The sequence below is a fragment of the Dendrobates tinctorius genome, unplaced genomic scaffold, assembly GCF_039654945.1.
Source record: "Dendrobates tinctorius isolate UK_male_01 unplaced genomic scaffold, ASM3965494v1 ptg000016l, whole genome shotgun sequence".
Classification (NCBI taxonomy): domain Eukaryota; kingdom Metazoa; phylum Chordata; class Amphibia; order Anura; family Dendrobatidae; genus Dendrobates; species Dendrobates tinctorius.
In genome coordinates, this window is record NW_027361684.1 from 68,542,335 (window position 1) to 68,565,178 (window position 22,844).

Below are 22,844 nucleotides of genomic sequence, written 5' to 3' on the forward strand. Positions count from 1 at the left end.
TTGTCTGTCAATATGATACATGTGGTAAAATAATGTATTTTCTTTACAGAATAGTTCCAGTGTGGAAGAGCAGGAGCAGATGACTCGGGCCCAAGTTCCTCAGGTGGAAAGATGGCGTGTAAATATTCTTGAATGTTTTTAGTTTATGTGTGTTATCTTTACAAGTACAGTATATGACTAATGTGTTTCTTTGATTTCTAGGTTCCACAACGTGAGGAAGCCACCATTGAAAATGACCTCTTGATTTCGTTGGTGCAAGAGCGAGTAGCGTTGTGGGACACCCGTGATCAGCAGCACTTGGACACCGTGGTGATTCGACAACTCTTGGAAGAAGTGGCCAGATCGCTGTTGGATGATTGGGACAAAGCCACGCCACAAGTCAGAAAGGATTTTCGGAAGTATTGCAATGTGGTCTGACGTGGCAGTGAACCTGTAAAAGGTGCATTGTTTTACAATTTCTTTTTATTCCCCCTTCACAGTGAAGAGAGTAAAAGTCTGTTGGCGTTCGATGAAGGATCGCTTCAATAAGGACATGAGAGAGGAGAACCTAGTTTGAAGTGGTGCTGCTCCAAACATTTCCAAATACAAGTACTGTCATAACCTCTCCTCCCTGAGGCCTGCGGTTGCTCATCGAACGTAAATATTTTTGTGTTGTATTCCATGGTATAACATCTGAATTTTTCTATTCCACAGGATATTTTGTAAAATGAAAAAAGTGGTTTGGTACCGTGTTAGCCAGTAGAAAAAAATATATAAAGTGCTCTCAGTGAGAGAAACAAAATAGGAATCTTGTGGGTATGATACCTTTTAATGGCTAACAAATAATAGTGAATGTTGTTACAAAGCAAGCTTTCGGGACTGCTTAAGGGACGTAAGCAGTCCCGAAAGCTTGCTTTGTAACAACATTCACTATTATTTGTTAGCCATTAAAAGGTATCATACCCTCAAGATTCCTATTTTGTTTCTCTCACTGAGAGCACTTTATATACAGGATATTTTGGTGCTTTTAAAATTTTTATTTTTTTATAGTAATGTTTTTCTTTTCTTTTCCACATAGAACCTGGAGCAGCACCACCCAACCTGTATCGTCCCCTGCTGGAGCCGCCCCTCATCGACCAGCCACCGAACAGTCCCAGTCATCTGGGATGCAGCAAGTGGGCATGCTTCACAGGCTGGGGAACAGGCAGCCGGTCCAACAGGTTTTCCCCTCTCCCAGTCCTCTGCCACTGTTTTTTTTGGGTCTTATCGCCAGCGGCAGAGGGCCTGGGACAGGCTAGTCATGCCTGAGTTTCTTCACTTAGGCTCGGTCTTCCAGAATGGGCAGAAGGCTATTGGGGAGAGACTGGAAAGTGGGTTCATCCATGTGAACACACTTTTCCAGGAAGTCAACCAACACCTTGACCGCCTAGAAACTGACTTCAGTGACCGGCACAACACTTTTTTTCTGCTATAGAGCGGGGCATGTCCAAAAACCTTACGCCTGAACTCCAGCTGAATGTGATGCAGGCCTGCCAGGCTGCTTACAGCCAGGCAATGCAGCAGTCCTGGTACTACCAGCAGCCACACATGGCATTTACAACACGGCAACAAGGGCAGTGGCAGAAGATGGTGACCTATCCTCCACCACCACCCCTGGACACCAGGGCTATTACACCACTTCCAAGCTACACCACAGTGCAGAGTCCTGCAGCATGCCAGCCTGAAGTCACCACTCCCACACACCCACGGAAAAAAAGCAGGAAACAAATGCCCAGTACCAGCTCTGCTCTGGTCTCTGGGTCATTGTTCCAGCCTGCCCCACTCCATTTCACATGTGATGTATTGGGTTCTGTGCATCTGTGTATATTATTTGAAGGTGGTCATGTAGATGTCCTTTGGTTGTTTGCACTCCTTATAGCCCATTTCTGGTCTGGATGACCTGGTCAGCTCTTTGAGCCTGATTTCAGGCTGAGGTATTTCCAAATGAGGTTTATTCAGTACATTCCAGAAACGTTGTTTTTTATGTACCGCAATGTGAATAAGAGTATGCCAGAGCTATATAATTGTATGCACTGTTTCAAGGCATTTTTTTAACATTCACTTAATATATATCTGTATTACTGATATCTATGATTCATTTGTGATTGCTACAGTGTATTAGTGTGCTTTCAAAACCTTCTATTTGAGTATTGGTTTACATGGACCTTGGGTATAGGACATTTTCTCTGCCAAAAGTGGTAGTGGTTATCAGGTTTGGTTCTCTATTATGAGCTATGTATATCTTTAGAATGTGTCACATGTGTGACCATTTTTAAATGTTTTTAATGTGTTGTTGTTTTTTGCTGTGCTCAATTTAATAAAATAAAAATTTTAATATTTTTGCTAATTCCTATTCAGGGTGATCCCCGATTTGTGGCCTATTCTTTTCTGCTTTTGACTGTCATATGTAGTTTGCAGGCCAGGGTTGGATCCCCTTTTAATATTTCGGTGGTGCCCCCGCTAGCTTGCTTTACACTACCAGCTCTGCTCTGCATGCCAGAAAAGGAAGACTATGAGCACCAAACGTCGCCCCAAAACTGTCCAACCAACTCCACCCTCACCTACCAATGTGTTTCTGTTTTCTAATTTGTCTCTCCCTTCCAATATGTCTCTCCATTCCCACGATTCCACTCCTAATGTGTCTACTCCCATCCATGACCTCCCAGACCCCATGCATTTTATAGGCCCTTCCCCTGGAACCCCTTCGTCATCCACTCATGGTAGCCACTCATCCCAGCTCCACACCCCCACGTCCACAATAGTTCACTCTCTGACATACCCAAAAGCTAATTACTGATTTTATTGTTCAATAACAATTTCCTTTTGTTTGCACAATCACTGTGTTTTCTTTGTCTCTTTATGCGCTCCAAACACACACATTGTTGAGGTGACTTGTAACAGGTGTTTCACTAGAGGCGTTTTATTAATAAAGTTAGCAAACATTACAGGTACATAACATTACAGGTACAATTTAGCGGCTTAAAGAAACATCTTGTCTTGCATGCCATACATCCAATATCCAAGACAAAATAGGCAGCAAATGTATCCCTCATTTGGGCATCTTCCACTGTAGTCCTCAGTGGGTGATCTTGGTAATCTTGCAATGTGGTAGCAACATGTTCATCAAGTTCTAAGTTGGGTTGCTCTTTTGTCAGGATGTAATTGTGCATAACAACACACGTTTTCACAACCTTATCAATTGTCTCAGTTTTAGGTTGATGGGTGTTCCCAAAATGCACCATTTAGATGCAAACAAACCAAAGGCACAAACCACAGTTCTTCGTGCCCTTGTCAGTCGGTAGTTGCAAATCCGTTTGGTGTGATTCAAGCCCCAACTTGAGTACGGTTTTATGAGGTTGGCAAACATTTGAAGCGCCTCATCCCCACAAACGGCATTGGCGGTCCTTCAGTGTTCGGAAGAGGTCGTGGCTGTGGAAAATTGAAATTATTCCCATTCAAACGTTGGCCCATGTCAGAGTTTTTGAAAGTCTGTGAGTCATTTCCTCGTTCAAATGAGCCAACATCCACGGTGACAAATCGACAGTCAGCATCTGCAATCGCCATGAGAACAATAGAAAAATATTTTTTGTAATTGAAATACTCAGATCCACCTCCAGCAGGTTTCCTAATCCAAATGTGTTTGCTGTCCACAGTCCCCAAACAGTTAGGAAAATTACAAATGTCCTGGAATTTTGCAGCATTTTCCAGCCAGAGTTCAGTTGTGGGTTGGGGGAGGAATTCCTTATGCAGAACATCACATAAAGGATGGCAGGTGTCTCCAACAATCCCAGAAAGGGTGGACACTCTATGCGGAATTGAAAATATAGAGTTGATAGAGTCTCTCTGGTAGCCATTAATCTGTGGAACAGAAAATGGGAGAAAAAAAAAATTCAGTACATGGCTTTCATAACAATAATATTAATGACAGGTGTTTCTTTTTCAAAATTACGTACCTTAGGGTCACCAACAGACCCTACGCAGGAAGCATGGCGACGTAGGTGGAACTAAAGGAAGAGGTGCGGCAGTGGGCAGGGCTTAATGGAGGAACTACGCAGCCCTGCCGAACACTAGTGTGAAACTAGCCTAACTCAGTTAGCAGGATGTCAGTATTACTCTGCTACAGTCTATTTAAGACACGCTTATTCAGATTGGTCTTCAACCATGAATAAGGCTCGAAAGAGCTGAAACACGTTGGTTTCATCTACACTGGCCAGAGTGGCCCACTACGACGTTTTGATCTGTATACTTCCACAATAAATTCTGGACTTTTAAAGCATTTATTAACATTGCGCTGGATTTGTTCCTTTTGATTCCTTGCGCACAACCGGATCCTTGGCTTGTCCATGTGCACCTACAAATGGATCAATGCTGCGACAAATGGTGAGCTGACTCTCCTTTTCCTGTTCCTTTCTCAGTTTTTTTAGGGAAAGATGATGTCCCATCCTCCGACCAGGTAAAAAAGTAAAAATAAAATTAACGAAAAATGTAAAAATATTTAAAAAAAAAGTCACAAAATAAACCAAAAAATGCATATATTAATGTAAAAACTAAAGTAAACAAAGTACATGACCCACTAGTTAATACCATAAAAAAGAATGCAAAAAAAAAAACCAATGCTTTTTCATCATACTGGCAAACAAAAATATGTAGTAAAGAGCAATCAAAAAGCTGAAAATGTCATTTTGTCCCACAAAAAACAAACCGCCATACAGCGTCATCAGTGGTAAAATAATAATGCTATAGCTCTCACAATATAGAGATGCAAAAACAATTCTTTTGTCTAAAAAAAAATGTTTTTATTAGTTGGAAATAAAGGTGGAATCACTGAGATCGCACTGACCCCCAAAAATAAATCTTCCTTATAACTTACCACATTGTGATCAGCATCAAAGGAAACAAACAAAAACAATTTCTGAATTGCTGGTTTTTATTCATTTTGCCTCCCACAAATCAGACTAGAAAGTGATAAAAAAAAAGTCATGTGCCTGAAAATGATACCAATGAAAACACATCAAAATACAAACCCTTACATGACTATCGGCAGAAAAATAGAACAATTATAGGTCTCAAAATATTGAGATGCAATTTTTTTTTCTTCTTTTAGTCTGTGATAGCAGCCAAACATAAAAAACTATATAAGTATGGTATCATACCAACTCGAAGAATAAAGTTGTCTAATCACTTACTCCGCATGAAGAACGGCATAAAAAATAAATAAAACCAATTCTTCACCCGCAGTTGATTTCTTAATTTTTCCTCCCAAAGATGTAAGGCTTGGCTCAACGAAGAGCGCTTACACTGAGGTTTCCGTGTAAATCTCTGAAAAATGCAATTCAGTTGGAACATCTAGCGGAAGATTGCCTATAATGAGGCAAGAAAAGACACTGAACGTCGTCTGGCCTATGATCCGACAGTGTCCGTCTTTTTAAGTGTGCGTAACAGCACGGTCTGAACAGAGTAATTCTGCTGCCTCATTATAATGAACAGATCTCTCAGGGGTTTCATCTGAATCACATCATTTGTAGATTTAGATGGAAACCCAGTTGCAAGAGCTCAGCGTAGAGCGCAGGATAAATGTGATCCAAAATGTTATGTAAAATGTTCCCAATAAAAGCTTCAACTCAATCCACAAAAATGTCTCCACTCAGATCTGTCATCTGGTAACAGCAATATAGGGGGCTTCCATGTTACTGGTAATACAAAGGCTCTGGAAAAGCTAAATGGCAACTCCTCAACTTCAACAACAAAAAAAATCCAGAAAATTCTGTGCTCCCAAATCCAATTACCCCCTTCACTTCTGAGCTGTACCTAAATCTCATTTAGAGTCCACAATTTTGTCAGTACTGTAGCAATTAAATCAACTTAATTTTTGGGGTGCGTGTCTCCAGGAGCACGAGCTAGGCATAAAATATGGGCACTATAATGTACGAGCACTACAATGTATTGGGCACTATAGTGGCAGGTTTGAAATTTTTACTCGCCACATTTATTGCTGTTTGTTTCTGGAAAACACCCATTGAGTCAAAAATCATCATTACACATAATTTCTGAGATTTCTGAGAGAGGTCTAATTACATTTTGTTATAATAATATAATTATTTTTTCTTCACCGCTTAATGGTATAATGTTCTGTGACACACCTGTGGAGTTAATATTATTATCCAGCTCAATGGGAAGAATACAATCTGTGCCATCAACACATATGTCCTGCCAGTTATCCGATACCCTGCTGGCATAGTGTGCTGGCCAAAAGAAGGGATGGAAGCTTCAGATGTGAAGACACGAAAGCTCCTCACAATGCATGGAGGTCTCCAGTCTAACACCCAAAGATTGTATACAAACAGAAAGGAGGGTGGTCGAGGCTTCATAAGCATCCAAGCCACCATCATGGATGAAGCAAGGAGTATCCAGGAATACATCAGAAAAATGGCACCAAAAGAGGAGATGCTGAGAGAAAGCCTAAGGCAGCAACACAACACATCTGGAAGGAAGAACACAGGACCATGAAGCGCCATCGCAAGATAAGCCGCTGCATGGGATGTACCATCGACAGATAATGGAGGTGGCTGACATGTAGAATCCTACCAATGGCTAGAGAAAGCTGGACTCCGAGACAGCACAGAGGCACTAATCATAGCGGCGCAAGAGCAAGCACTAAGTACCAGATCCATAGAAGCAGGAATCTACCACACAAGACAAGACCCAAGTTGCAGACTATGCAAAGAAACCTCAGAAACCATCCAACACATAGTGGCAGGATGCAAAATGCAAGCAGGAAGAGCATATACCGAATGCCACAACCAAGTAGAGGGAATTGTATACAGGAACATCTGCACAACATATGGGCTAAGTCCACCTAAGTCCAGGTGGGAGACCCCCAGAGAGAGTGGTGGAGAATGAAAGGGCTAAAATCCTGTGGGACTTCAAGATCCAGATGGATAAGCAGGTGTTGGCTAACCAATCAGACACTGTGATAATAGACAAGGATCAGAAGACAACAATGATAATAGATGTAGCAGTGTCAAGTGACAGCAACATCAGAACGAAGGAATATGAGAAGCTGGATAAATACCAGGGCATCAAAGAAGAACTGGAGATGATGTGGAAAGTGAAGTCAACAGTGATTCCAGTGGTGATAGGAGCACTTGGAGCAATGACCCCTAAGTTGGAATAATGTCTACAACAGATCCCAGGAGCAACATCTGAGCTCTCTGTCCAGAAAAGCGCAATGCTTGGAACAACTAAGATCCTGCACGGAACCCTCAAACGCCCAGGCCTCTGGTAGAGGAACCGAGAATGAGAAAGGACAACAAAGACCAGTGGGGGGGGGGCTGAGAAGGAGGTTTATATATATATATATATATATTATTTCTGTTTAAAAAATGAAGCTGATGTAAAGTAGAAATGAGTACCTATAACACATGTTTATTCAGACAGGGGAGTATTGGTGTTCTAGACGGAATATGAAGATGCATTGTTTGTGCCTCCTAATAAGTGCTACAGTGGGGAAAAAAGTATTTAGTCAGCCACCAATTGTGCAAGTTCTCCTGGGTTGCCCTCCCAGGGCTGTGGGGTACTCGGTACCGGGCCGGTCTCTCCAAGGGGAATGTCACAGCAGCGGTGACCCGGTCCGTGGCCCTGGGCACCCGTGTAAAGAGGGGGTTAAGTGATGGAATAAACTTTATGAGTGAATGATTCGTGACGCCACCTGTGGTGTTCGGCAATGAAGGTGTTAAGCCGACGCTGCAGACAGATCCTCTGGGACTGATGGTGTGGTGCAGCAATGATGGTGTAGCCCTCCACAGGCAGGGCTGTAGTCCCAGGGCAGAGTAGATGAAGAGGGAAGGTGTTGAGGAAGAGGGTGTAGTGTTTGGCACAAAGATGTAGCAGTGCTGACTGGGCTGGCGCAGGAATAAGCGGAGGACACCAGGGCATGTAGTTCCAAACCTTTACTCACAGTCTGTTGTGCCTCCAGGTGCCCGCATCTGTGCCGTGTCCTCCGGGTCAGGGGCTCAGCCAACCTCCAGGCAAGATGAAGTGCTCCCTTCCAACACTCCGTCAACAAATGTGCCTTTTCTGAACGTCTCCCTTTTGCGCCTAAAGTGAAGTACTCACAGTACTGAGCTACACAGGAGTTCCTCCTGTCAGATGTTCTTATGAACTCTACTTGTACGGCAGACAGCTGTAGCCTGCTTCGGGGACTCCTTTATTACCTAGTCCCGGCTCACTCACATTGCTGTTGTTCCCCCAAGTCTTGTGTGGGAATAAAGTGGTGACAACTTCTATTCCTCCGGTGTCTGTCGCAGGACCATTAGTATCCATACAACCTCGGGGACCGGACCCCGGCCTTGCGCTGTGAACTTGGGAAGGGTTCTGATCTAACCCTAATCCTTAGTCCTCCTCTCCTTACGTTCCGTACTAATCCTTCCTTCTTATGGAGAGAGGCAGGCTTTCCATCAATGTTCGTTTCCTGTGCCAGCGGACCCAGGTCACTGAGGTCGGCTGCAGCACTTCCTTCATCCATCCCACTCAGGGATCTTCACTCTTCCACTGACTCTGTCAGACTGACTAAATCCTAAATTCTTCCCGCTCTTTTGGTGCCAACTGAACTCCACCCGCCTCCCAGCACGCTTCGTGTTCCAAGCAGGGAGCCACCAAAGGGTGCTTTGCTACACTACTGTGTTGTGTGGTATGCAGGTGTTGGAGTGTGGTCAGGTGTCTCCACCTTAAATGAATGGTTGGGCACCACACCTCAGGAGGAGGTGCAGTACCTCTGTGGCGACTGAACCCTCTGGGGCACCACATACCCCCCGTTAAACACAGCACATCCACGGGCTGCAAGTGAAACAGAGACAGGCAAAAATCATCAGGAACATACAAAAATTTTTGAATGCTTAATAAACAATACTTATCTAAACTTCCCAATGTGGGAGGCACTGACTCTTAAACGTTGCAAACAATTTAACTATCTATGTTGAAATATAGTACCTAATTAAAGTGCTATTGGCAGTAAACTCACTACCAGTTCAAGTATTATCATTAACACATTTCTTTCACCTTTTTACTATTACTTCTAGACCCTAGGTGACAACCGCCGAAGCCTGTTTCATCACCTGCATTTTCAAATCTTCAAATTTTTCATCTTTATTCACACATTAACATGAGTCTAAACTCTGTAAAACATTCACTATTCCTATATAAAATCTGTTTTATTTCTTTATTAAACACTACCACTATTTACTTTTTCTATCAAAATGCTAAACATTATTATTAAGTGCAATTATGCAAAGTAGACATTGATCCAGCCAAGATGTCTTGAAATGTCCCTATTAAAGCAGGTCTATGTAAAACCAAGAGAAGGCACCTTAAGAGGTGCAACTATTTACAGGACAGTTCTGGATCATTCATTGTCCATGGTCTCCACAGTTCAAATATAAAAGGCTGCCCAAGAAATTGGGCAAACTGGAATCAAAAGAAAAACAACTTGATGAACAAAACAAAAAAATGAAAAAGGCATAACGGTGCCTATACCCTCCTGGGTAACAGTTAGTTATTAATGCTTAGTGATGGTCCCCTCCTGGGGTGGTGGAAGCGGGTCGCTTGGGCTGCTTCCAGGGGAGAACTGAAGGACATCCTCTTCTTGCTTGTGGATTGACATAAGAGGTGGTGGCAGCTGGTGGAATGGCGGCCTTAGGTACAGCAGGTTTAGTAACTTGTACCATAGGGTGTGGGACTGGAGTAGATGTCGTCTGCCTGGCCTTGGTAGATGTAATCACTACCATGGGAGGTATTATTGCCAGGGGAACGTAGGCATGTTCCTTTTTGTCGGCCGCAATAAAATCTTCTGGTATGCGGCGCACATTCATGGCGTACCAGCCACGCAGCCCCTCATGTCGGGTGAAAGTAACATACTCTCCCGGTTGCAGGTCTTGAGCAGGGTGTCCCCTCCGGAGGTGAGATTCAACATCCCGCCTGCTAAAGAAGAGGTTAAAGATCCTCTGGGGGTCTGAGATGAAGCCAAACCCCCGCTCCTGGTTGACATTCAGCACCTGACCCCATCCTGCTGAGTCCCGGGGGCCGTAGTGACCGGCACGGACCTTCTTATTCCGGTCCATATCAGGGCCTAGCACTGCCAGTCTCCGCTGCTTTCGTTCTCTCTGCTCCGCTGCCATCTGGCAGAGGGTCTGCTGGCAATAGGATTCCCCTTCCTCCTCCACCTCTTGGGGCTGACCCCTTCCCACCGTGGACAGGGGCACTACCGCCAGGGGCTCAGATGTTTCCCTACGGGTTTAGAATCCCGGTCCCAGACTAGGTCCAGCACAACCTGTCCGGACGCTGCAGCAGTTGTACACCCCGAGGCCTTCCCAGGTGCAGGGGCAGCAGACGTACCTAAGGCCTCTTGGCAATGCTCCGGCTCCGGTGCAGGTTTGGGATGGCAGTCAATAGCTGGAACATCCACCGGAATAGTCCAGTCAGCTGTCGGAGGTGGCGGTGGAGCAGATGGCGGCTCCGGGTCCACAGGGGTCTCCGGTGGGACCTTCGCAGCCGCGTCAGGTCCATGCAGATATTCAACTTCCTCCTCTTCAGCCTCCAGGCCCCCGTGGAACTCCTCATGACAGGCCGCGCTCACCGGTGATTGCAGCGTGGAAATGGAGACAGGCACCGCCGGTGACAGGGCAGCGGCCGTAGGTTCCACAGGTGCTGCATGGGGGAGATCTTGTGCAGCAGCGACGGGTACCGCGGGTGAAGGTACCGGTGACATAGCAGCGGCGGCGGGTACCAATGGCGAGGGTACCGGTGATGGAGGTACCGATGGTTTAGGCCCCTCCCGGGTGTGTTGCCAGTTCATGATCCAGAGCGCCTCCTGTCTCAACCGCAGACGGTGGGTCAGCTGAGCAATCTCGTCCTCCAGCTGCTGGCGGTTCATTGTGGAAGTCGGATCAGAGCCTTCAGCCAATGCGCCGGGGAAGTTCAGCTCAACCTCCTTGCGCTGTTCGGGCCTCCCTCCTTCCATCATGGCGTTCTGGCGTTCGTCCTTCCTGGGCTCTTTTCTCGCCGCCGGCTCTCGCTCCTTCTGGGGGTGGCGTCTTCTTCCTACTCCTCCATACAAGGCCAGTATCCGAACCCCTCGGGGGGTGGGCCATGTTGCAGTTGCATAGAAGGTCCGGCAGGGGAGGCCCAGGACAGTTCGCGGTCTTTTCTTAGGACCAACATTGTTGTCACGCCCTTCTTCACCGCGCCGGCGGCCATTTTGAGAGTCCATTTTACAGTCTATTAATTTGGTTATTCTGCACATTTTCAGCAATGTTTAAGTCCAATAAAACTCAGGCACACAGAACCCGGTGGCACTGGGCTTCGTCATCCTGTTCGTGACGCCAAGTTGGGTCGCCCTCCCAGGGCTGTGGGGTACTCGGTACCAGGCCGGTCTCTCCAAGGGGAATGTCACAGCAGCGGTGACCCGGTCCGTGGCCCTGGGCGCCCATGTAAAGGGGGGTTAAGTGATGAAATAACATTTATGAGTGGGTGATTCGTGACGCCACCTGTGGTGTTCGGCAACGGAGATGTTAAGCCAACGCTGCAAGCAGATCCTCTGGGACAGATGGTGTAGTACAGCAATGATGGCGTGGCCCTCCACAGGTAGGGCTGTAGTCCCAGGGCAGAGTAGGTGAAGTGATGGTGAGGGGAGACGTGGATGGTGCAGTGTTAGGCACAAAGTTGTAGCGGTGCTGAATGGGTTGGCGCAGGAATAAGCGGAGGACACCAGGGCATGCAGTTCCAAAGCTTTACTCACAGTCTGTTGTGTATCCAGGTGCCCGCATCCGTGCCGTGTCCTCTGGGTCAGGGGCTCAGCCAACCTCCAGGCAAGATGAAGTGCTCCCTTCCAACACTCCACCAACATATGTGCCTTTTCTGAACGTCTCCCTTTTGCGCCTATAGTGAAGTACTCACAGTACTGAGTTACACTGGAGTTCCTCCTGTCAGATGTTTCTATGAACTCTACTTGTACGGCAGACAGCTGTAGCCTGCTTCGGGTACTCCTTACTACCTAGTCCCGGCTCACTCACGTTGCTGTTGTGCCCCCAAGTCTTGTGTGGGAATAAAGTGGTGACAACTTCTATTCCTCCGGTGTCTGTCGCAGGAAAATTGGTATCCATACAACCTCGGGGACCGCACCCCGACCTTGCGCTGTGAACTTGGGAAGGGTTCTGCTCTAACCCTAATCCTTAGTCCACCTCTCCTTACGTTCCATACTAATCCTTCCTTCTTATGGAGAGTCAGGCTTTCCATCAATGTTCGTTTCCTGTGCCAGCGGACCCAGGTCACTGAGGTCGGCTGCAGCACTTCCTTCATCCATCCCACTCAGGGGATCTTCACTCTTCCACTGACTCTGTCAGACTGACTAAATCCTAAATTCTTCCCGCTCTTTTGGTGCCAACTAAACTCCACCCGCCTCCCAGCACGCTTCGTGTTCCAAGCAGGGAGCCACCAAAGGGTGCTTTGCTATACTACTGTGTTGTGCTTTACGCAGGTGTTGGAGTGTGGTCAGGTGTCTCCACCTTACCTGAATGGTGGGGCACCACACCTCAGGAGGAGGTGCAGTACCTCTGTGGCGACTGAACTCTCAGGGGCGCCACACTCCCACTTAAAAAGATGAGCATTTGGTCACCTAAAACCATGCAAGATTTCTGGCTTTCACAGACCGGTAACTTCTTCATTAAGAGGCTCCTCTGTCCTTCACTCATTACCTGTAGTAATGGAACCTGTTTGAACTTGTTATCAGTATAAAAGACACCTGTCCACAACCTCAAACAGTCACACTCCAAACTCCACTATGGTGAAGATCAAAGAGCTGTTGAAGGACACCAGAAACAAAATTGTAGCCCTGCACCAGGTTGGGAAGACTGAATCTGCAATAAGCAAGCAGCTTGGTGTGATGAAATCAACTGTGGGAGCAATAATAAGAAAATGGAAGATATACAAGACCACTGATAATCTCACTACATCTGGGATGCCTCACAAGATCTCACCCAGAACAGTGAGCAAAAATCCCAGAACCACACGGGGGGACCTAGTGAATGACCTGCATAAAGCTGGGAACATCGTAACAAAAGTTGCCATCAGTAACACACTATGCCACCAGGGACTCAGCTCCTGCAGTGCCAGACGTGTCGCCCTGCTTAAGCCAGTACATGTCCGGGCCCATCTGAAGTTTGCTAGAGAGCATTTGGAGACAGAATTCTGAGTTGCATCCAAAGAACACCATACCTATTGTGAAGCATGGAGGTGGCAACATCATACTTTGGGGCTGTTTCTCTGCAAAGGGACTAGCACGTCTGATCCGTGTACATGAAAGAATGAATGGCGCTATGTATCATGAGATTTTGAGTGAAAACCTCCTTCCATCAGCACGGGCATTGAAGATGAAATGTGGATGAGTCTTTCAGCATGATAATGATTCCAAGAAAACCACCAGGGCAACGAAGGAGTGGCTTCGTAAGAAGCATATGAAGGCCCTTGAGTGGCCTAACCAGTCTCCAGATCTCACCCCCATAGAAAACCTTTAGGCTATGTGCCCACGTTGCATGTTAAAATGCACACAGAAAACCGGACTCCTTCCCAGAAATCGCGCGTTTTTTTCCGCGCGATTTCACCACGATTTTACCTCGATTATGATCGCGATTTTGCCGCGATTTTCGCGTGCGATATTCAAGCACTTTCCAAGCGATTTAAAGCATCGCTTGGAAAGTGATTGACAGGTTGGTCACACTCGTCAAACATAGTGTTTGACAAGTGTGACCAGGTTTTTACTATTGAGGCCGCCTATGCGGCCTCAATAGTAAAAGATAGAATGTTAAAAAAAATAAAAAAAATCGGGGTATATTTACCTTCCGGCGTCCCGCGCTGTCATTCCGGGCCTCAGCGTTCCCAGTAATGCCTTGCGAGACCAGTGATGACGTAGTCTCGCGCTACTATAGCGATCTCGCGAGACCGCTAGAGTCACGCAAGACTACGTTATCACAGGGCCTTGCCGCAAGGCATTACTGGGAACGCTTAGGCCGGGAATGCAGCGCGGGACGCCGGAAGGTAAATATACCCCGATTTTTTATTTTTTATTCTTTTCTTACAGGGGTATGGTACCCAGGGCCTGGAGGACAGTCTTCTCTCCTCCACACCGTGGGTACCAACCGCACATGAGACGCTTAACTTCCCGCATGGTGGGCATAGCCACATGCGGGAAGTAAGCGATTCTCAAGCATTCCTATGGGTGCGAAATCGCGGCAATTCTTTGCGATTCCGCACAAAAGAATGAGCATGCTGCAATTTTTTCCGCGATGCGATTCTGCCGTGGAAAAAAGCGCAGCATTAGCACAGCATGTGCGGAATGCCATAGGAATGCATGGGGGGCGTTCTGTACACGATTTTTAAACGTTTTCGCAGCGTTTTCGCTCCGAAAATCGAGGCAAAAAAGCTTAAAAATCGCTACGTGGGCACACAGCCTTAGAGGGATTTGAAAGTCCGTGTTGCCCAGCGGCAGGCCCAAAACATCACTGCTCTAGAGGAGATCTGCATGGATGAGTGGGCCAACATACTACCAACAGTGTGTGCCAACCTTGTGAAGACTAACAGAAAAAGTTTGACCTCTGTCATTGGCAACAAAGGATATGTAACAAAATATTGAGATGAACTTTTGTTAATGACCAAATACTTATTTTCCTCCACAATTTGCAAAATAAATTTTGCAAATCAGACAAGGTGATTTTCTGAATTTGTTTTCTCATTTTGACTCTCATAGTTGTGATCTACCTATGATGTCAGTTAGAGTCCTGTGGTCCACCTATGATGTCAGTTACAGGCCTCTCTCATCTTTTTAAGTGGGAGAACTTCCACAATTGGTGGCTAAGTACTTTTTTCTCACTGTATATTAAGAGTAGTGTGCTGGTCCCATGAAATCCAGAAACCTAGACCTTCTCCCCTGGGTTCTGCTGAACTAAATTTACAGTACCATGAATCTGTATATTGCTTGTTCAGATTCTAAAAATTGGTCTATGGCAACAGGACTTCTATTCTCAGAAGTCCATAGTGCAGTATACTATTTTCAAGCAGCACCTGCAAAGGTTCATTCTCTACATATGCCACTGCTGCCACTGTGCATTTACAACTTCAGTATCTTGGAAATAATACCTTGCCTACATATGTCTCAGAGATACTTACCATTGTTTTCTTGTACATCCCATTTTTCACTCTGAAATAGAGAAAAAAGATGATAACCAATGTCACAATGTAGACATGTCCATCAAATGACGGAATCCAGCGACAGATTCCGTTTTTTTAAACTGAGCATGCTCCAATTATTATTACCAGGTAGGGCAGTTGGATCCAGCAAAAAAACGTATGCGTTACATCAGTTTTTCACAATCTGCGACGGATCCGTTTTTTTCCCAAAACTACTGGATTGCCACTGATGTCAAAAAACTGATGTGTGAAAGAGGCCTAGGAGCTCACGCACTCCCGATGCTGTCAGAAAGGTCCTGCGAGTTCACAGCCAATGAACTCACTTCAACTCACTGAAATCAGGGTGAGCGACATGGGAAAAGTTTGCAAGGTGAACTGCGGTGAAGTCACTGAGTTTGAATTGCTGTGAACTCATTGACTTTTTCTCACGGTGTTGAGGTTACCACAGCTTAGGGTACCTGAATGATGTCACCACTGGTCACTAATGCTGCACTCACATCAGCTCATTCCTCAGTGGTTCTTAGCCTGGATGGTTGCATCTTGGCACCGTCCAGGTTGAAAACAATTTATCCCAGACATGGATAACCCCAACATAATCCTAGCCTCAACACAACTGTAACCCCAACCCTAGCCCCAATCCTAACCCTAGCCCCAACCCTAACCCTAGCCGAACTCTAACCCTAACTCTAACCCCAACCCTAACCATAGCCCCAAGCCTAACCCTAGCTCTAACTCTAGGCCCAACCCTAATCCTAGCTTTAACCCTAGCCCTAACCCTAGCTTCAACCCTAACCCTAATGGAACAATGGAGAAAAAATACATTTTTTTATTTTATTTATTTACCCAACTAAGAGGGTGATAAAGGGGGGTTTGATTTACTATTTTTTTTATTTTGATCACTGTGATAGGGTCTATCACAGTGATCAAAATGAACCAATAGGAAAAATCTCCTATGCGCCCGCTATTTTCTTCCTGGAAGAAGACGCCGATGGCCGGGGGACAGAGCCGGAGGGTCCAGGGACACTGGAGGTACCAGGGGTGCTCGGAGGACCCCATTTCTCTCTCCTCTGGTATACTAGATCATATTAGAGGAGAGTGAAATAAATGGGAAACTGGACTTTTTTTTTGCGGTTGCCGTTATTCGGTGAATAAGAGACCCTGGAGGTTTTCAGACACTGAGGGGTGCTAGAACCTTATTGCTCAGTGCTGAGGAGTAAGTAACCTTAACTGCCGCTGTTAAAAGGCGAAGTGGCGGTTGTTAAGAGGTTAATTGCATGTAGGGTGTGTGAAGAGATGACATGAGGGTCCTGGTTTTGAAGTAAATTCTGTATGGGCAAAACAGGGATAGTTAGATAAGTTTGTTCAAGCGATAGGCAGTTTTATGTCTAATAAAGGTTGTATCTGAGTTCCTCTGAGTTGCTATTTGTTGGCACTTCTTGTTTCCTTCATAAATTATACTGAAATTTCCACATTTTTTATAAAAAAAAACTTTTTTAAAATTTGCCACAATTCAGTATACGGGAAAAAAAATGTTTCTCAACATTTTTTTTCTTGTAAACTCCAAGGTCTCTTCGAGTTTGAACGTCTTATTGTAAGTTCATAACTGTACTCTCACATTCATCATTCATAAAAGCTCTGCATACAGTACAAAGCCTACCAAAAACTACAAGCAAGGTCATCCATACACCCTTGAATGCACCAACTGTAGTATCTCATTCCAATTTTGTGAGCAAAGTGTAGTTGTGGTACTCCCACACTCATAAAAGCTTTGGAGGCAGTGCAATACTTGACAAAAATTACGAGCAAGGTAATCCAGTCACCCTTGAAGACACCAACTGTAGTATCTCATTCAAATATTGTGAACAAAGTGTAGTTGTGGTACTCCCACACTCAAAAAAGTTCTGCACACAGTGCAAGCACCATTGGCAGCACCATTTTGGTGAGGAATCAGTGACCTGTCAGAAGCCTATAAAAATGAATATACAAACAGAGCATCACATAAAGACCCACCCACAGGCCAACCCGGTGCACGAAACTCTCATTAACTGAAAGCTACAAACACAGATTAAACAACAAACACGGAGTTCATCAACCCAGGTATCATTTTAATCACTATAACGGTGCCAATCTGACAGGGTCTGTAGGTCATTGTGCACAGACATTTTTGACAGGTTCCCTTTCAGTACGTTATATCATTCTAATAGAAAAAACTCAAGTTGGTACTTACATTCTCCAAGGAGCATTACTAGGTGACTTACTCTAGTTTTCAGTTGGAAAAAGGATGCAAAAATTGATATATGTGTGGTTTGTGGAAACATTAGAAAATGGTGATTTTCAAAAAAAGTAGCCAGGGATTAGTCAGAATAATGTGGCCGCCAATGGACTCACAAATTTAGGTTAGAAAAGACACATGCCCCCTAATAAGTTCATTTTCCAAAGTACAATATAGTCACATTCTTTTTTTTTGGTCCAGTTACCATCTAACAATAACTTACTGTAATAAGGGGATTTCACATGTGAAACAAATTCAAGTGTGCATATACACAGGTACATTAGAATGCATAGCAGAAATGCAAAGTACTACACCTGGGCAATAAAAATAACAAAAGCATATACAGAACTAGAAAAGAAATACACCGCGCTATACTGGGAACTGAAAAAATAATATAACTGAGTACTTACTTGCTGGTGTGTGAAAAAAATCACATGGTGGATGTATAGCAGTATCCTGAGACTATTCACCTTGTCATAGATGTATATTGCCTTGCATTTGGATGCCAAAAATGCTGAGTAGATAATATAGGGTTAAATGGGGGTAAGCCCGTTAGTGTGTTTCAGAGGGAAAAAAAATAAATAAATAAAAAAATAAAGTATGAACTAATCTTGATTTACTCACTTAAGGAAATCAGAACCATATAAAATACATGCTGTAAATGTAGCCATTGCCAGGTATTAAGACTGGAATGTTGCAGCCTGTTTCTGATGTAAAAAAATATAATATTTGAAAAATAAAATGAAACAAAAAAAACAAACCAGGGGGATAAATAGATGTTTGAGATGATAACTGAATGCTGACCTTACGGCATGCCAATTTCAACAGGCGAGGTCAGAATGATTAATCCTGTGCAAAACAAATGATGGCACAGTTCCTGCAAAGTGAATGAGCGTTAGTGACAGCTTGTGCCCACTAGTGGAACAAGGTGCTTGATTCTGGTGCACTTACTTGCAGGGCCAGTGCTCAGTGAGGCAGGCTTGGGTGCTCAGCGTGGAGGCTGGGGCTGCTGCTGCTGCTAATCCGTATGGAAGTGGAGACCACCGCTGCCTCGCACGCTACGGCCGAGAGCAACGCTGAGGGACGCGGCGTGTGATAGGGTAGGGCTAGCGTGACGTCACACTGGGGGTAAGACGGTGGCTCAAAGGCAACACAATACTGACATGTTTCGAGAGATAGTTACTCTCTTCATGAGGGTTGTGCGAGAGGCAGCGGCGGTCTCCACTTCCATACGGATTAGCAGCAGCAGCCCCAGCCCCCACGCTGAGCACCCAAGCCTGCCTCACTGAGCACTGGCCCTGCAAGTAAGTGCACCAGAATCAAGCACCTCATTCCACTAGTGGGCACAAGCTGTCACTAACGCTCATTCACTTTGCAGGAACTGTGTCATCATTTGTTTTGCACAGGATTAATCATTCTGACCTCGCCTGTTGAAATTGGCATGCAGTAAGGTCAGCATTCAGTTATCTCAAACATCTATTTATCCCCCTGTTTTTTTTTTTTTTGTTTCATTTTTCAACTATTATATTTTTTACATCAGAAACAGGCTGCAACATTCCAATCTTGATACCTGGCAATGGCTACATTTACAGCATGTATTTTATATGGTTCTGATTTCCTTAAGTGAGTAAATCAAGATTAGTTCATATTTTATTTTTTTATTTATTTATTTTTTTTTTTCCCTCTGAAACACACTAATGGGCTCACCCCCATTTAACCCTATATTATCTATTCAGCATTTTTGGCATCCAAATGCAAGGCAATATACATCTATGACAAGGTGAATAGTCTCAGGATACTGCTATACATCCACCACCATGTGATTTTTTCACACACCAGCAAGTAAGTACTCAGTTATATTATTTTTTCAGTTCCCAGTATAGCGCGGTGTATTTCAGCTTTAGCTCTTTTAAACAGGCACCAGCACAGAGCCTGTTATTCACCAGCTGCATCTGGGAATAGTGGACCTTCCTTCTCTGTCCAAGTGGACTGGCACCAGTGTGTTAATCTTAGACTAATCATATACAGAACTAGATGGAGGCCCGATGCTATTGCATCGGGAGGGCAGTAATGTCACCGTGGGAGCAGGCTTTGCAGCATTGAGAATCTCCCCCCCATGTGCTCACCCACTTATCCACTCTCTCTTTCCCCATGTGTTGACTTCTCCCATCTGTGCTCTCTTTTTTGACCTTTCTACCCCATGTGCTATCCCCCTTGTCATGTTTCTGCGGTAACTTGGATAGCCGTCCTTTTCTTTGATGGTATATTCTTGGTATTTTTTTGATGTTGGCATTGATATTTGCTTTTAAAGGGGATTTCCCACGAACGAAAGTTCATTTTAAAAATTGTCTGTGTCTGACCATGTACAGAACATACCACAGCTCCTGAGCAGGAGAGGAAGCACAAGACAAGACAATACTGACATTACAGCAGGAGATCGCAGAGGATACATTTTGTGCAGTAAAATATTTTTTTTAAAAACAGTCAGTGAAATATTTTTCCCCATGAAATGAATCGACTATGATCCCTTGCTGTAATGTCAGTATTGTCTTTTGCTTCCTCACCTGCCCAGGAGATGTGGTATGCTCCGTACATGGTCAGACACAGTCAATTTTTAAAATGAACTTTTGTTCGTGTTAAAACCCCTTTAATGTGACCGGCTTCCTCTGCCTGTAGACACATCGCTCTGCCGCCGGGATCAGCCGAATGATTCACTGCACCTGCGCTTAATTCACGCAGGCATAGTAAATCAGACTGCCGCCATCTTTGTGCAGACAGATAGTGGCGGTCACATTAATACTGCTCATGCGCTCCTCCGGTTCAAAGATGGTGACAGTCAGTGAATCATTCGGCTGATCCCAGCGGCAGCGTGTTCGCAACGGTGTTCCGATGGTGGCAGCGCACAAGAGGCTGCGTGTGAGTACGGCGTATAGAGTGTGTGTGTGTGATGCGAAGGTGTTCCGCTGGTGATACCGCGCAATAGGTTGGTACCAGCAGCTGTTTCCATATTGAGACACCCATCACTTGGGTGTCCCAATATGGCCGTCGGTGAACTTCCTCCGCTTGGAATTCTGGGATACGGTGACATCTGGACAGAGCAGGAAATGAAAACATTACAATGCAATTATATAAATAGATGGGAGGAATAGGGCTAAGCAACAGCACATGTGAAAAAGACTTGGGTATACTAATAGATCATAAACTAAACATGAGTCATTTCATTGTGAAGAGAAAGAAAAAATAGGATGGCACTCACCGTTCATGTGAATCAAACCACTTTATTTCACATACACAAGGCATTGGCATAGGCACGGGAGCAATGTGCTGGAAGACGGACAACAGCCGTTTCGCACTCAATACGCTTCAACAGGACCTGTTGAAGCCTATTGAGCGTGAAACGGCTGTTGTCCGTCTTCCAGCACATTGCTCCCGTGCCTATGCCAATGCCTTGTGTATGTGAAATAAAGTGATTTGATTCACATGATCGATTAGTGCCATCCTATTTTTTCTTTCTCTTCACAATGAAATGTTCTGTTTTTTCAACATGGGATTGAGCACCCGTTCCAAGTGGGATTAAGGTGTTTTTTTTAATAATGTGAAAAATATATGTGCAGACATCCAGGGTATTTTTCCACACAACGGTGCCGGATATCTATTTTCTCAATTTGTGGACACTAAACATGAGTCAACAGTGTGATGCAGCAGCAAAAAAGGCAAATACAATTCTGGGATGTATTAACAGAAGCATACAGTCTAGATCACGTGAAGTCATTATCCCCCTCTACTGCTCTCTGATAAGACCTCATCTGGAATACTGCTTAGAATCATAGAATCGTAGAGTTGGAAGGGACCTCCTGGGCCATCTGGTCCAACCCCCTGCTCAAAGCAGGATTCGCTAAATCATCCCAGTCAGATGTCTGTCCAGCCTCTGTTTGAAGACTTCCATTGAAGGAGAACTCACCACTTCTCGTGGGAGCCTGTTCCACTCATTGATCACTCTAACTGTCAAAAAGTTTTTTCTAATGTCTAATCTGTGTCTCCTCCCATTCAGTTTCATCCCATTGCTTCTAGTCTTTCCTTGTGCAAATGAGAATAAAGTTGATCCTTCTACAATGTGACAGCCCTTTAGATATTTGTAGACAGCTATTAAGTCTCCTCTCAGTCTTCTCTTTTGCAAACTAAACATTCCCAAATCCTGCAACCTTTCCTCATAAGACAGGGTTTGCAGACCAGTCACCATTCTGGTCGCTCTTTTCTGAACTTGCTCCAGTTTGTTGATGTCTTTTTTAAAATGTGGTGCCCAAAACTGGACACAATATTCCAGATGAGGTCTGACCAAAGAGGAGTAGAGGGAAATAATGACTTCACGTGATCTAGACTGTATGCTTCTGTTAATACATCCTAGAATTACATTTGCCTTTTTTGCTGCTGCATCACACTGTTGACTCATATTCAGTCTGTGATCTATTAGTATAGCCAAGTCTTTTTCACATGTGCTGTCACTTAGCCCTATACCTCCCATTCTATATATGCTTTTTTCATTTTTATTGCCCAGATGTAGTACTTTGCATTTCTCCCTGTTCAAAACCATTCTGTTAGTTGCTGCCCACTTCTCCAGTTTATTTAAATCTTTTTGAATCCTCTCTCTCTCTTCTCTAGTATTAGCTATCCCTCCTAGCTTTGTGTCATCAGCAAATTTAATCAGTTTACCCTCAATGCCTTTTATCTAAATCGTTGATAAAGATGTTGAACAATACAGGGCCCAGGACAGAGCCCTGTGGTACCCCACTTGAGACATTCTTCCAACTGGATGTGCAGCCATTTACGACCACTCTTTGGGTCCGATCACTAAGCCAGTTATGAATCCACCTAACAGTTGCCTTGTCCATTCCATACTTAGTCATTTTTTCAATAAGGATTGTATGAGAGACTTTGTCAAATGCTTTGCTGATGTCAAGATATACTATATCTACAGCATTTCCTTGATCCACCCAATCAGTGATACCGTCATAGAAGGAAATTAAGTTAGTCTGACATGACTTATTAGTTACAAACCCATGCTGACTCTGTTTAATCACTTCATTCTTATCCAGGTATTGACATACATGTTGTTTAATAATTTGTTCAAAGATCTTTCCTGGTATAGAAGTAAGACTCACCGGCCTATAGTTGCCTGGGTCCACCTTCTTCCCCTTTTTGAAGATAGGAACAACATTTGCTCTTTTCCAGTCTTCTGGCACTTCTCCTGTTCTCCAAGAATTTTCAAAGATTATGGAGAGGGGTTCAAAAATTTCTTCTGCTATCTCCTTCAGTACTCTGG

At 44.6% G+C, this 22,844-nt stretch overlaps 1 protein-coding gene across 3 annotated transcripts in view; it reads right to left on the minus strand.

Annotated features, from left to right (window-relative positions):
• The window catches only part of LOC141080610 (arylsulfatase D-like), a 187,695-nt gene that overhangs the window by 122,519 nt on the left and 42,332 nt on the right, over positions 1 to 22,844 (minus strand). For 2 of the 3 annotated variants that reach the window (XM_073565952.1, XM_073565951.1), the window contains exon 2: positions 15,232 to 15,262. The exons of the other annotated variant lie outside the window; for it this stretch is intronic. In XM_073565952.1, coding sequence (XP_073422053.1) covers positions 15,232 to 15,254 — 23 coding nt within the window. In that variant the 5' untranslated portion in view covers positions 15,255 to 15,262. The remainder of the gene's footprint in view (positions 1 to 15,231; positions 15,263 to 22,844) is intronic. 3 annotated transcript variants of the gene reach the window in all.